A 13,354-nucleotide genomic window follows, 5' to 3' on the forward strand; every position below is an offset into this window, starting at 1 on the left:
AAGATCGCAAGATAATCTTAGCAAAAGGATTCGAGTGAGCATCAATTCACCCTCAGAAGTAAGCCATGAGCCAGCGAAAGTTGGAAATGATTGAAAGGTAAATGAATCAAGGGACATGATTGATGAAGAGAGGAGTGGGAATAAATGAGGGCCGAAAGGCTTTTGCGCTCAGGCGAATGGGCGACACATGTCTGGTAGGAGACTGATGAAGAGAAGGGCGTTTTTGTAGGGCTCTGCTGTGACAGGTGTCAGGAGGACAGTCGTTGGAAATGGAGAGGAAGTTGGAGAGCTTAATAAATGAGAGTAAGGTCATAAACCGGAGGGAATGAATGTTTTGGGGTGATCTGGTGGATAGGAGGAGGAAGTAGATAGGTTTAGAATTAGGAGAGAGTTGTAAGAGGAAGAAGAAAATAGGAACAGGAAGATTGTGGAGGGTATGAGAAATAAGAGGGAATGCAAAAAATGGGAAGTAAAACGTAGCAGGTGACTGTAGACCGGGGGAAGAATGAGGAGGAAATGAGAAATGGGTTGAAGTAGCAGAAGAAAATAGAGAGAGAAAAAAAAAGCCAAGGCCAGAGAGTCGTTTCAAGAAGCATTTTGACATTTAGGAGAGTTGCCAGCCAGGAGATAGAATCAAGATGAATAAAGCACGACGAACAATAATCCTCTTTTGTTTCCTCTCCTTTTAATTCGTTCGGGAAGGAAGTTTATCAGAGGCACCGGCTTCTCTTCTTCTGCTGTGCCTCAGGTGGGACTTGACAGCAAGAAGTAGGTGGTTGGTGTCTTATTGTGTAAATGGGGCCATGATACACTTAGAGGTAGGGCCAACAATTCTCTCTCTCTCTCTCTCTCTCTCTCTCTCTCTCTCTCTCTCTCTCTGCTCCAAGCGCTTCGTTGCGACACACTCACTCACACACATACCCTTGGTGATCTTGCAGTAGCAGCCGTACGGTCTGTCTCTCTCTCCTTGTGCACTTCGTGTACAAGAGCAGGAAGACGTACAGCTAACGCTCTCCGCTGCTGCTGCTGCTGCTGCAGCTGTTACTGCCGAAGCTGTTCAGCGTCGTGCCCTTTTCTCCTCCGCCTTCCCCGTCGCCTCTCATCGATTAGGGACTCTCTTCCTACCCTCTCCTCTGAAGTGCTAGTGCATTGTTTTCACCTTTCGAGAAGTGGCCCGTGAAGTGTTGTTGTTCCTCCGTACCTCGCCGAGTGCGTCTTCAGACTGCCGGCCGTACCCGGGCGCCTCCAGAAACCAGAGAAGAACAACAACAAGACGAACAAGACAGGCTACAGGCTCGTGTCACTTGTGAGGGTTCCTTCCCTTCCCAGTTATAACGTCCCGTCATGTGCCGATGGATTCAGGGCCAGGGGGAGTGCGACGTCTGTGGGAGACCCCCACCGCCCGCCCTTCCATTCAGCTTTCCAGGGAGCGGCCTTCCGTCCAGATTTCTCCCGTCACCTTCCCTTCAGAGCCTCCGTTATCGTCCTCCCCCCCCGGTTCAAGCGTCAGGGGCCTCTGCCCCCGAGAAGTGGCCCCTGGTGGGTTCGCCCTCCGGCGATTCATCTGACGAGGAGGAGGAGGAGAAGGAGGAGGAGGAGTCACTGCGTCGCGAGAAAGGGGACGGTGGAGGAGTAGAGGGCCGATGGCCCCTGGGAGAGGGAGTGGGGGGTCAAGAGGAATATAGCGGCCGAGGGCTCGGCCCACTGCCTACGGGGTTACCGGGTGAGATGACGAGGTCTTTTTTCAACCATATGACTCCCTTCCTTCGCTCTCAGCCTGAGCGGCGGCAGGAGGGGGGGGAGTCGGCAGCTCACCCTTCTTCTTCTTCTTCCCCTCTTCTCCTCCCTCTCCACGGTACGCTCGCTGAGTCGCGTTTTCCTCCGAGGGGGGCGGCCTCCCCCGCCGGGGTGGCGACGACGACTCTTTCGCTTCTTGGCACGATGCTCCCACCGCGAGGAAGTGACGACCCACCGTCTGCGTCCGCCGCCGACGAGTGCGTGTGTGGGCAGCCTCTGCGGGTCGAGGGAATTAGCGCCCCGGGCGATGCTCTTTTTTCTGCTGTCCCCCCGGAGGAAGTTCCCGTCCCCGGGGATGACGAAGAACCGCTTCTTCTTCCGGACTCCGTGTTCCTCTACGAGGATGGTGAGTAGTACCCTTCTCTCTCTCTCTCTTTCTCTTTCTCTCTCTGTACGTCTTCTTCTTCTTCTTCTTCTTCCTTTCTGGTGTATAGTTTTTGTGTCTTTGTGTTGTGGCCACGGCCGTCTGTGTGTGTGTGTGTGTTTTTTTTTTTTTTTATCAGCCAATGATTATCTTGTGCGTATATCCTAATACTCATATTGTTTATACATTTATTATATATATTTTTCTCTCTCTCTACTTCTGTTTTTAATTTTCAGCCTGTGATTATCTTGTGCATATTTCCTAAAACTCATATTTTTTATGCATATTTCCTAAAACTCTTATTTTTTATACATTTATTATATATATTTTTCTAATGAAATAACGTACTGAAAGTGCGCGCGAGAGAAAGTATCTCTCTCTCTCTCTCTCTCTCTCTCTCTCTCTCTCTCTCTCTCTCTCTCAAGCATACCCGAGGCGATTGGGCAATTCTTGGAAAAAGGACTCGAGCCAAATGAAAGTTAAGACAGAATCTTTCTTTCGCTGTCCTGATCTTTGTTTATTTTTAATTTGTAGCTCCTCGCTGATCTGTCTTTAATGCATTATTTATTAGCTCACAGCAGTTTTAAAAGTAGTCTTTGAATATTGCTCTCAGATTCAGCGCAATATTGGGTAGTAGTATGTTATTTTTAATTTTTTATTATTTTAATGAAATGTTGAGAATTCTTACTGATTTTTTTTGCGCAAGGTGTTTATTTTTTCCATTTTTCACTTTTGTTTCTTTGTACGAATTGGTAAATTCAGAGATGTTATTTTTAATTTTTTTATATACCAGATATTTTAATGTGTCACTTTTCGTACGTCGTCTAGAGATCGGATATCTCGTAGCACGTATTCGTTAAGCTGATAAAATTATGCATTAACAACCCTGCAGAATTAGAGTAATGTCATAAGTAAAAAAAAAAAAAAAAAAAAAAAAAAAAAAAATTTCATGGAAATCTGCTCACACGAAAAAATTTATATATCAAGGAAAAAGGATAGTCACCATTTTCTTCGTGGCACCTTGAATCCGTCCTCAAAGTCACGGCGTAACAGATGTAAATTAGCGGCCACAAGATGACCAATTATGTCTTGTCCAGAACGGAAAAAGTTCAGTTTTTTTCCTTTTTTTTTTTCCTTTACCTCCGCGGGAAAGCTGATTTTGTATAACCTGCTTGCTCCGGTTATTACCCGAGAGAGAGAGAGAGAGAGAGAGAGACTGACTGACTTGTGGTTGTTCATGTTGCATAGCTGAAAAGAGAAGAAATAGTTTGATTTACTTTCGTAATAGAATTTTCTGTAATCAATTTTCTTTTTTTACAGTTTGTAAACCGTCTTTCACTCACCATGTATGCAAATATTTATGCTTGGAGCGCTTAGCGGGAAAAGGGTTGGGTGTTGTTGGGTGGGTGGGTTGGGTGCGGGGGGGGGGGGGGGGGGGGAGTTAGAGGTTTAATAGCAGCAGGTTTTGGTAAATAATTCTGTTTCCAGAATAAAGGCTCATTTTTCGTGCTGTAAGTTTTCTTCGCAGTTTTCTCTCTCTCTCTCTCTCTCTCTTCCCTCCCTCCTCCCTCCCCTCCCCTCCCCTTCCTTCCCTTTCCCTCCCCTCCCCTTCCCTTCCCTGCCCTTCCATGCTCTCCCGCCTACCTCCCCACCCTCCTCTCCCCCACTTCCCCCCTCCCTCACTTGGTTCCCTGTTCCCTTCCTTCCCCTCTCCCATCCTCCTTCCCCCTCCTCCTCCCCCACTCCCCTCCCTCCCCTCGCCTCCTTCCCCTCCTCCTCCTCCTATCCCTCTCCTCCCTCCCATCCCCTCCCTCTCTCCTCCCCTCCCTCCTCCCTTCCCATCCCCTCCCTCCATCCTCCTCCTCTCCTCATCCCTCCCCTCCTCCCCCCTCCTCCCCTCCTTCATCATCTCCTCCATCCTCAGAATGAAGAATATATTATTCCTCAATTTCTCTCTCGAAAGACTAGTCAGTTCGAAGGGCCGCTTAATCCTCTCTACTCTTCGGAAAGCTTTTACGAAAAATTGGAAAGAAGGGAAACGGGAATGAATAAGGTCTAACCGATTACGAAGGGGTCGATCTGTCTCTCGGAAACTATGTATGTGGTGTGTGTGTGTGTGTTTTATAAAGAAATCGAGCTAAAGGAATCAGGAGTACCGGTAACTCTTGTCGTCGCCCGTTCGCTTGCGAGACGGGAATTTTTTTAGTCGATTCTTTTACACACATACACACACACACACACACACACACACACATATATATATATATATATATATATATATATATATATATATATATATATATATATATATAATATATATATATATATATTATATATATATATATACGTTTATATATAAACGTTAAGGAGACATTGTGGTTATTATTATCATTGGACACACAAATGTAGCGTAATTTATTAAGAAATTATATGCGAAAACGCAGTCTCTGTAGCTCTAACAAAATACGCTCAATTGCCAAATGCCTTTGTCGTGAAGATTTCACACAAAACTGACACCATTTCCTGCCGCCTTGCGCAAAGAAATCAAGAGCGTCGCTGGTCACCTTGTTTGTTCTCTGCGAACAGCGGCTCTGGACAGATGTTGCCAGGGGGAGAAATTCCCTAAAACAAAAATTAAAAATTCAATTGTCGTGCAGTGTTTCAACGGAGGCAGATGTAGTCTGCATGATACATAGGAGGACAAAACTCCCTTCTCGTTTTGCAGTACGTTCAGTTCCTGTTACGGAATTATTTGGTTAAAACACTGAAGTAAGTAAAAATGGTACGCGTGAATTATTTTCCTCGACAGTAATAAGGTTTGATGGTACATTAAGTGGAGATGAGAAGCATTCAGCATTTATGATTATTTTTTGTGCTTTATCATCTCTCTCTATCAAGCGTACGGAAATTAATTTATATACACACACATATATATATATCTATATATATATATATATATATTATATATATATATATACATACATATATGTGTGTGTAGTAAAAATGCTCTGTTACAACAGAATTCCATCTAATAAAAGGAGCTCATAAAAACACCAAAATATAGAAATATAGTACTTTCTTTCTATATTTTGGTGTTTTTATGGGCTCCTTTTATTAGATATAATATGTATATAATGTGTATATATGTATGTAAGTATATTCCCATGACAGTGGAACAGAATAAACATTGATTGGTTGAAAGTTAGAGTAATTGAGTTTTGTTAGTTATGACGGACCTTGAACCCATTTCAGAAGTACGGAAGAAAATTGACGTATTTGAGGTATGTCCAAATTGGAATTCTCTCTCTCTCTCTCTCTCTCTCTCTCTCTCTCTCTCTCTCTCTCTCGGTTGCTGTAAGTCTTCTCGTTTAAAACTGTAAGTCTTCTGGTTATCTCCAACGGGAAGGAAAGTAGCAGGTACTAAAAGTAGTTTTTTTTTTTCACTCTACCTACACCAGATCTTGAGCGGAGACTAAGATGATGCAATAACCTGGCTTGCTTTGCAATATCCTCTGCGCTCTCTCTCTCTCTCTCTGGCTAAGAAAACGCTTGTCAGCGGTTGTCCGAGGAAGGAGAGAGAGAGAAGAGAGAGAGAGAGAGAGATGGGGGGGGTAGTGGTATTAGAGGAGTGTGTGTGTGTGTGTGTGTGTGTGTGCGCGTGTTTATAGGAAGAATGAGCCGGTAATGACGGTACGAGTCGACAGTTTCGCGAAACGTCTTGCGCTTCCCCCCCCCCCCCCCCCCCTCCCCCCCCCCCCTCCATTTTTTTTCCCCTGCTTGCAATCTAGTTTCTCTCTCTCTCTCTCCCTCCCCTATATTTTACACTGCGCCCCCATTTATAGTATATTCCATTAACATTTCCTCTCCCTCTCTCTCCAATCCAATCTTTGATATATATTACACCCAATGCCTATATTCCATTAACCATTCCCCCCACCATTGCCCCCCCCCCTCTCTCTCTCTCTTGTATATAAATACATATATATTAATTAATAAATTTCTTTATTTATAAATTAAATTACAATTGCACCCCATTCATATTTTCCATTAACATTCACCTCCCCCTTTAACATTACCTCCCTCAATCTCTCTATCTCTCTCTCTCTCTCTCCAATATATATATATATTAAATATAACAATATATATATATAGATATATATATATATATATATATTATATACATATTTATTTATTTATTTATTTACTTTTTTATTACATTACACCTCATTCATATTTTCCATTAACTCTCTCTCTCTCTCTCTCTCTCTCTCTCTCTCTCTCTCTCTCTCTCTCTCTCGCCGTTAAGCAGAGGATTTTTGACGGACTGTCATGTAATCACATCATGTCCTTGGGAAAAAAAGTAGGGCAGCGGCTGGCGAACGTTTCTTTTGTCTACGTGATGCGCCGCTTGTATCGGCCGGGGGGCCATGCATGCATGCAAGCAAGAATCCCCGAGTGGTGGTGGTGGAGCATTTGGACTAAATGCAAAGCTGGACTAATCAGGATTGAGGTGCGAACGATGTCGTCGTCACTTTTGCATTCTCTCTCTCTCTCTCTCTCGTCTCTCTCTCTCTCGCTCTCTCTCTCTCCTCATCTCTCTCTCTCTCAATGTGTGTATACAGTGTTCATTCTTTTTCATTTGATATGAGTATATATACATTTTTTAAGTTCCTCTCTCTCTCTCTCTCTCTCTCTCTCTCTCTCCTCTCTTCTCTTCTCTCTCTCTCTCTCAATAATATATATATATATATATATATATAGTATATATATATATATATGTAAATATGTTTGTGTATATATATGTATATATATGTATGTATGTATTTATTTATTATTTATTTATTTATTTATTTATTTACTCCTGTACGTGGCATTGTAAGACAAAGGTCACTGCCTCTTATAACTGATGAAAAGAAAATAAAAAAAGATGAAATCCCTGAACATCACACTTCCACACCCTCAGCAGCTTTGTCCATTTGTAGACAAAAGGTTCTCCTGTAGCACAATTCTCCCCTCTTCCTCCCATACTCCCCCACCCCGTTACCCCTTACTGATCGAACATAATAAACTTAAGACCTTTTTTTTATATATACCTTGCATGCTGTCGTTCTAGCGTTGACAATTACATTAACAGAATGATAAATGCTTTAGCATCTCGATGTATGTGACCTTTAATTCAAAGTACAAAACGTCATGTGACCGTAAACAAGGTCAAATTGTGTGACCAAATGAGGTCAAGTAGACCCACCTCCTTTGCCTAAAATTCTCTTAGCTCCCAAATTTTTAAAATTATAGTCCAGTTTTCAGAATCAAGACTTGACTGTCCCCTAATTAAACAAATTTTGAATAGAGTCCCGTGTAGGCTTCATGTATTCTGTTTTAAATTTCATACTTGGGCCACCAACTCTCTCTCTCTCTCTCTCTCTCTCTCTCTCTCTCTCTCTCTCTCTCGATTTGCTTTTCCCTGTTGTATGAGAATGTTTTCCTTAAGAAGTTTAAACGTATCATTAAATTAGAATAGATTTAGTTGTCATTAGCTTCCCAATCTTTGGCACATCCAGAGTTTCCTTTATTTATTTTTTTTAGGCCAGCTCCTCAGTCATTTCCAAGCCTATCATCATGACAAAAAAATCAGCGCCTCGACCTTATCCATCACCTGCCTCACTGCCAATGATATCTGGTGCTCGTCCCAAGCAAGGCCAAAATTTTGGATTGTGAACCCAACCTTTTACCTAAAGTGGTGTTCAGCTACAAGGCAGCAGACGTTTGTACCCTGAGCTCTTACTGGGCCCCAAATCCAGATACGACCAGCTGGGTCAGCGAAAAACACACACATACCATACATATATCTATCATACGCACATTCATGTATGTAATATATACATATATATATGTGTGTGTTTGTGTGTGTAATTGTAATTGTAATGGCCACAATGCCCTCGTAACTTTTCGAATTCTTAGGGTTTTTTGGATACGGTAAATAGTGACCAGTAGATTATATATATATATAGTATATATATATATATATATATATATATATTATTCACATACAGCATCATATAGCATACGTACATATACATAACCACACCTTCCGCATGTTCCTTCGTAGAGGAGTTGGCGCGCCAAGGATTTCATTCATGATTCAGCAGTTGTAAGTATGAATGTGGCAATGACCTTTGTGTGATATTTATTTTTGGTGGGCAACGGTATTCTGTTGGGATATATGTATATACATGTATATATATGTGTATGTATATATATACATAGTATATATTATTACGTATTACCTTCCGTGTTTATTTATATTTTCATTTTTTCCTTTTTCTCGCTTTTTTCCTGTTCCATTTCACAAACTGGGTTCAAGGCGCCACCACTCGGGTAAATGAAACCAATAACTCAGCGCGGGCAACGGGGGAAGTTATGTGTGAAGGGGAAGGGAGGGAAGGGGGGGATTCTGTTTCCAAACAATAGCAACCCTACCCCTATCCCATCCCCCTCCCCCTCCCCCTCCCTCCCCTCCCCCACCCCCCCCTCCCCCTCCCCCTCCCCCCTCCCCCTACCCCTCCCGTTCTAAATTGATCCACGCTCCTTCCAAGAAAATGTCATGTCAAGATTCTTCGCAAACAGTTAAATGACGTCAGTAGTTGAATGCAACAAATAATTTTCAACTCTTATAGTGATCTTGTCTTAAGTTTTTGTATTCACTGTCATACAGTGTGTGTGTGTGTGTGTATGTATGTACGTATGTATATTGTACACTTATATATGTAGAAATGTATGTATGTGTGTGTGTTGAATGCAAAAGTAGATGACAGATTGGTGATTATTGGAAATACTCGATTTCCAAACAAGAATATCCTCCAGTATATTTATTGTAAATTAATGACAGGGAAAATAATGTGCTACATGATTTCTAGAATGGACTTAGCTGCTGGCGTATTTACTCATCATTTGATCAAAGCCCTATTAATGGTAGAATATAATGTCAAGTTAGAGAAAAGCTATGATTTGTGGGTGTAAGTGTTGATACGACGAAAGATAGTGTTTAAAAAGGCTTTTAAAATCAGCAAACGAGAAAAAGAGTACAACTGTCAGCTACGGTTAGACGTGGAAATGGAATGAATAGGCGAGGAGTTTGGAGTCATGAACGAAATAGGTAAGAAGAAAAAAAGAAATTATTTTAGTTGCAGTTATGTGACAGAAGAGAAGACAATATGAGTGCCCAGCAGAAAATGAAAGAGAAATGAAAGAGCGGATAATGAGAGGAGGAGGATGAAGGCGAACAAAAATTCAGGAAGAATAAAGAGACTGTTCTGTGAGTAAGTGCAGAGAGGAAGGGTAATGACGAAATGGAAATCAGCTTAAAAGATGCAAAGAGGCCCAGAGTTGATTGAATGGTGCCAGATTGCAAGTGATTAGGTATGATTTTAAGAATGTGGGGGAAGTGGTATTGACGACGCAAGGATTTTAATTGATTATTTAGAGGTTGAATTATTGGAAAGCCAGCTGGAATTGATCTAAACTCTGTATTCATTTAAGTTTAACTAGAAATTTATAATATTGCAAGTCAGATGTTAGATGGTAGTAGGTGTTGTGGGATTGAAGGGCTGACCAGAGTTTGTAAGGTGTTTTTAGATGGTAGAAAGATTCTAAAATGTTAGGTAAAGAATATAGGGAGGACATATTATAGGAATATGTTACAGAACATAGCTTTGTCGCGATAAGGAATTTGTATGAATGAAGACTTATCAGGTTATGTATATTTGAGAGTGACTAATTTGAAAGTGGGTGAAATCTGGAGATGAGTACCGGAAGAAGGTAAAAGGAGGTTATCCTAGGAGAAATTGAGGGCCAGACGATTTTGAGATGGTTTGGTCATGTGGAAGGATTAGAGAGAGTTGTCTGGCGAAGAGAGTGTATGATGATTTTGATATGCCGGGAGTGAGGAGGCGAGGAAGGCCTGCAAATGGCTGGTTTTAGACGGTGTGAAATTGGGTCTGGGAAGGAAGGACCTTAGCGCCTACTAGAGTGCTTGCTTGGTCTAAATATGGATTGAAGTGTTACATAAGAGCGCACATCTACCGTTCAGCAGTTCAATAGGAATGTTGCAGTTAACTTTTTGTGCCACCTTGCGTAGGGGGGGAACTATGTTGTCTTTTCTGCGATGTTACCTTCCTGTAAGATAAACAGTTCTTTGTGATTATTGAACTTGGGTTCGTTTCCCGGTACCGGACATCACATTTTCTTCAAATATCTTTGAACTTGGATCTTCAGGATCAAAGAATTCGAGAAGTTAAGAAGGCATTTTGGCTATTACAATTGCATATATATCTGGTAAAAAAGTGACCAGTAGATTCTACACACACACACACACACACACACGCACACATATATATATATATATACACACATACATACATACATATATATATATAATATATATATATATTATATATATATATATATATATATCTATATATATATCCGAAGTACTCGGCCAAACTCGTTTTTTTCATTTTTTTTTTTTTTCCTTCGTGGCAAAAAAACCTTTATTTATACATAGCATCACGTTTTATATACTTTCGTGATCAAGTTATTCATATATATATATATATATATATATATATATATATATATATATATATACATACATACATACCATACATATTCACATATGTCTTCATGATATTTTGTAAATTCCGGCATAACCCTCCCTTGCCTTCCGCGGAGAGAGAGAGAGAGAGAGAGAGAGAGAGAGAGAGAGAGAGAGAGAGAGAGAGAGAGAGAGAGAGAGTTTATGTTGCAGTGCCGGACATGAAAAACGACCTTTCCCTCGTATGTGAATGTTGACATTTGGCAAGTGTGACCTCACGGGCAGAGTCCAGGACGAGTTTAGGTGGCATTTTAGCAATTTTTATTTTTATTTTTATTTGTCAACAGAGTAATCTCTAAAATATCCTCGTAGCTTCTGTAATTAATTTTAATTGATAATAACTTTGCTTTTTTTTAAGTTATTTAACATTTTAGAGCCCAGTTTTCAACATTATAGAATTTAGGTACTGTAGTTTTTCATTTAAATTGAATTTAGGTACCTTAGCTTTTCATTTTACATTTAAATTGAATTTAGGTACCGTAGCTTTTCATTTTCCATTAAAATGAATTTAGTTACCTTACTTTTTTCATTTTACTTTAAATTGAATTTTAGGTACCTTAGCTTTTCATTTTACAATTTAAATTGAATTAGTAACCACTTAAGCTTTTTCATTTTACATTTAAATTGAATTTAGGTACCGTAGCTTTTCATTTTCCATTTAAATTGAATTTAGGTATCTTAGCTTTTCTTTTTCCATTTAAAATGAATTTAGGTACCTTTGCTTTTCATTTTACATTTAAATTGAATTTAGGTACCTTAGCTTTTCATTTTACATTTAAATTGAATTTAGGTACCGTAGCTTTTCATTTTACATTTAAATTGAATTTAGGTATCTTAGCTTTTCATTTTCCATTTAAATTGAATTTAGGTACCGTAGCTTTTCATTTTACATTTAAAATGAATTTAGGTACCGTAGCTTTTCATTTTACATTTAAATTGAATTTAGGTACCGTAGCTTTTCATTTTCCATTTAAATTGAATTTAGGTACCGTAGCTTTTCATTTTACATTTAAAATGAATTTAGGTACCGTAGCTTTTCATTTTACATTTAAAATGAATTTAGGTACCGTAGCTTTTTATTTTCCATTTAAAATGAATTTAGGTACCGTAGCTTTTCACTTTCCATTTAAAATGAATTTAGGTACCGTAGCTTTTCATTTTACATTTAAAATGAATTTAGGTACCGTAGCTTTTCATTTACATTTAAAATGAATTTAGGTATCTTAGCTTTTCATTTTCCATTTGAATTGAATTTAGGTATCTTAGCTTTTCATTTTCCATTTAAATTGAATTTAGGTACCGTAGCTTTTCATTTTACATTTAAATTGAATTTACTATGAGATTCAGGGCCTCTGTAACACGGTTTTTTGGACTTTGCTCTTATCAAAGCATCGGATGTAGCTGAAAGTTGACATATGTATATTTTACAACCACACACAAATTTTGTCAGCATTATCAATAACCTAAACTCGATAGTTTTAATTTTTATAGAGTAAAAATTATCTAGCCGACGCCATGGCCAATGATTACGAGCCAAGAGTCGAAAAACATTCATTACGTAAGCAAAGTAAACACCTTTTGATGAAATGTTGCCCCGCCCATCCACTAGACAGAAACCCATTCACCTTGTTCCATCGGCTCTGAAACCCAAAGACTTTATGAATGGCGGAACGATACATAGATGTGGGTGGGGTATCTGTGCTAGCGTAGTAATACTACTGTAGCAGTAGTGCCGCAACAGTATAGCAGTAATATACATGAATTAAACGTTTAGGCCAACTGCTGGGATCCTTAAGGATCATTTAGCACTTCTTACAACTACTCGAGAAATGAGGTTTATAGCCAGAAGTTAAATTTTCTAATCCAACAATGACCATGATAGCCTTTAGTGTTATCCTGAATTATAACGAGGCCAAAGTGGGTGGAGCCTCATGAAGTTATCATTCTGACGATAATTATTGGTGAAGGTTTAAAGCCAAAATACGGTACCGGCTATTTTTTTATTTTTTTTCAGTAAATAGGTAGTTAGCCAATAAATAAAAATTGCATGACATTGGATATAGCAGTTATCAAATCAAGCTTGTCTACTATGTTTTTGAAAGTTTTTGAAAATTACCATCCATTCCCTACATCTTGTCAATCTGATTGTGACCTATAAAGCAGACTGTAATTTCTTAGGAAACTTATTTTGGGAGTTAGACTAATAATCGAAGTGTTTTTGTATTTATTAACATATTTTGTTGGTTTGTTCATTATGAATTATCAGTGGAGTGGTTCAGAGTTCATAAAGGTGTGCTGCTTTGCTTGTATTTAAATTTGTTTGTCATTGTTGCCAGAGGTCTAGCCTTTGTTACATATAGCCAATCATCCACCGAGAAAGAGGGAAGAAATGCTGTCATAAGTTACGTAACGAGTACGTTCGAAACCTTTTCTCTGAGTAAGTTGGCCCGTCTTCAAAAAAAGTCACTTTTACATTGTAAGTACCAAATTTATTCAACCTACGTAATGCAGAATACATTGAAAATTTATGTGTAGATATA

At 39.5% G+C, this 13,354-nt stretch overlaps 1 protein-coding gene across 5 annotated transcripts in view; it reads left to right on the forward strand.

The window, feature by feature from the left end:
• Nucleotides 1-13,354, forward strand: part of LOC135210751 (phosphatidylinositol 3-kinase regulatory subunit alpha-like) — a 584,655-nt gene that overhangs the window by 455,480 nt on the left and 115,821 nt on the right. Inside the window, exon 1 of one of the 5 annotated variants that reach the window (XM_064243580.1) lies at nucleotides 970-2,143. The exons of 3 other annotated variants lie outside the window; for them this stretch is intronic. In XM_064243580.1, the coding sequence (XP_064099650.1) occupies nucleotides 1,345-2,143 (799 nt within the window). In that variant the 5' untranslated portion in view covers nucleotides 970-1,344. Of the gene's footprint in view, nucleotides 1-969; nucleotides 2,144-13,354 lie in introns of those variants that run through there. One more of the 5 variants, XM_064243586.1, reaches the window with a different exon arrangement.

This window comes from Macrobrachium nipponense, chromosome 4 (assembly GCF_015104395.2).
Source record: "Macrobrachium nipponense isolate FS-2020 chromosome 4, ASM1510439v2, whole genome shotgun sequence".
Taxonomy (NCBI): Eukaryota; Metazoa; Arthropoda; class Malacostraca; order Decapoda; family Palaemonidae; genus Macrobrachium; species Macrobrachium nipponense.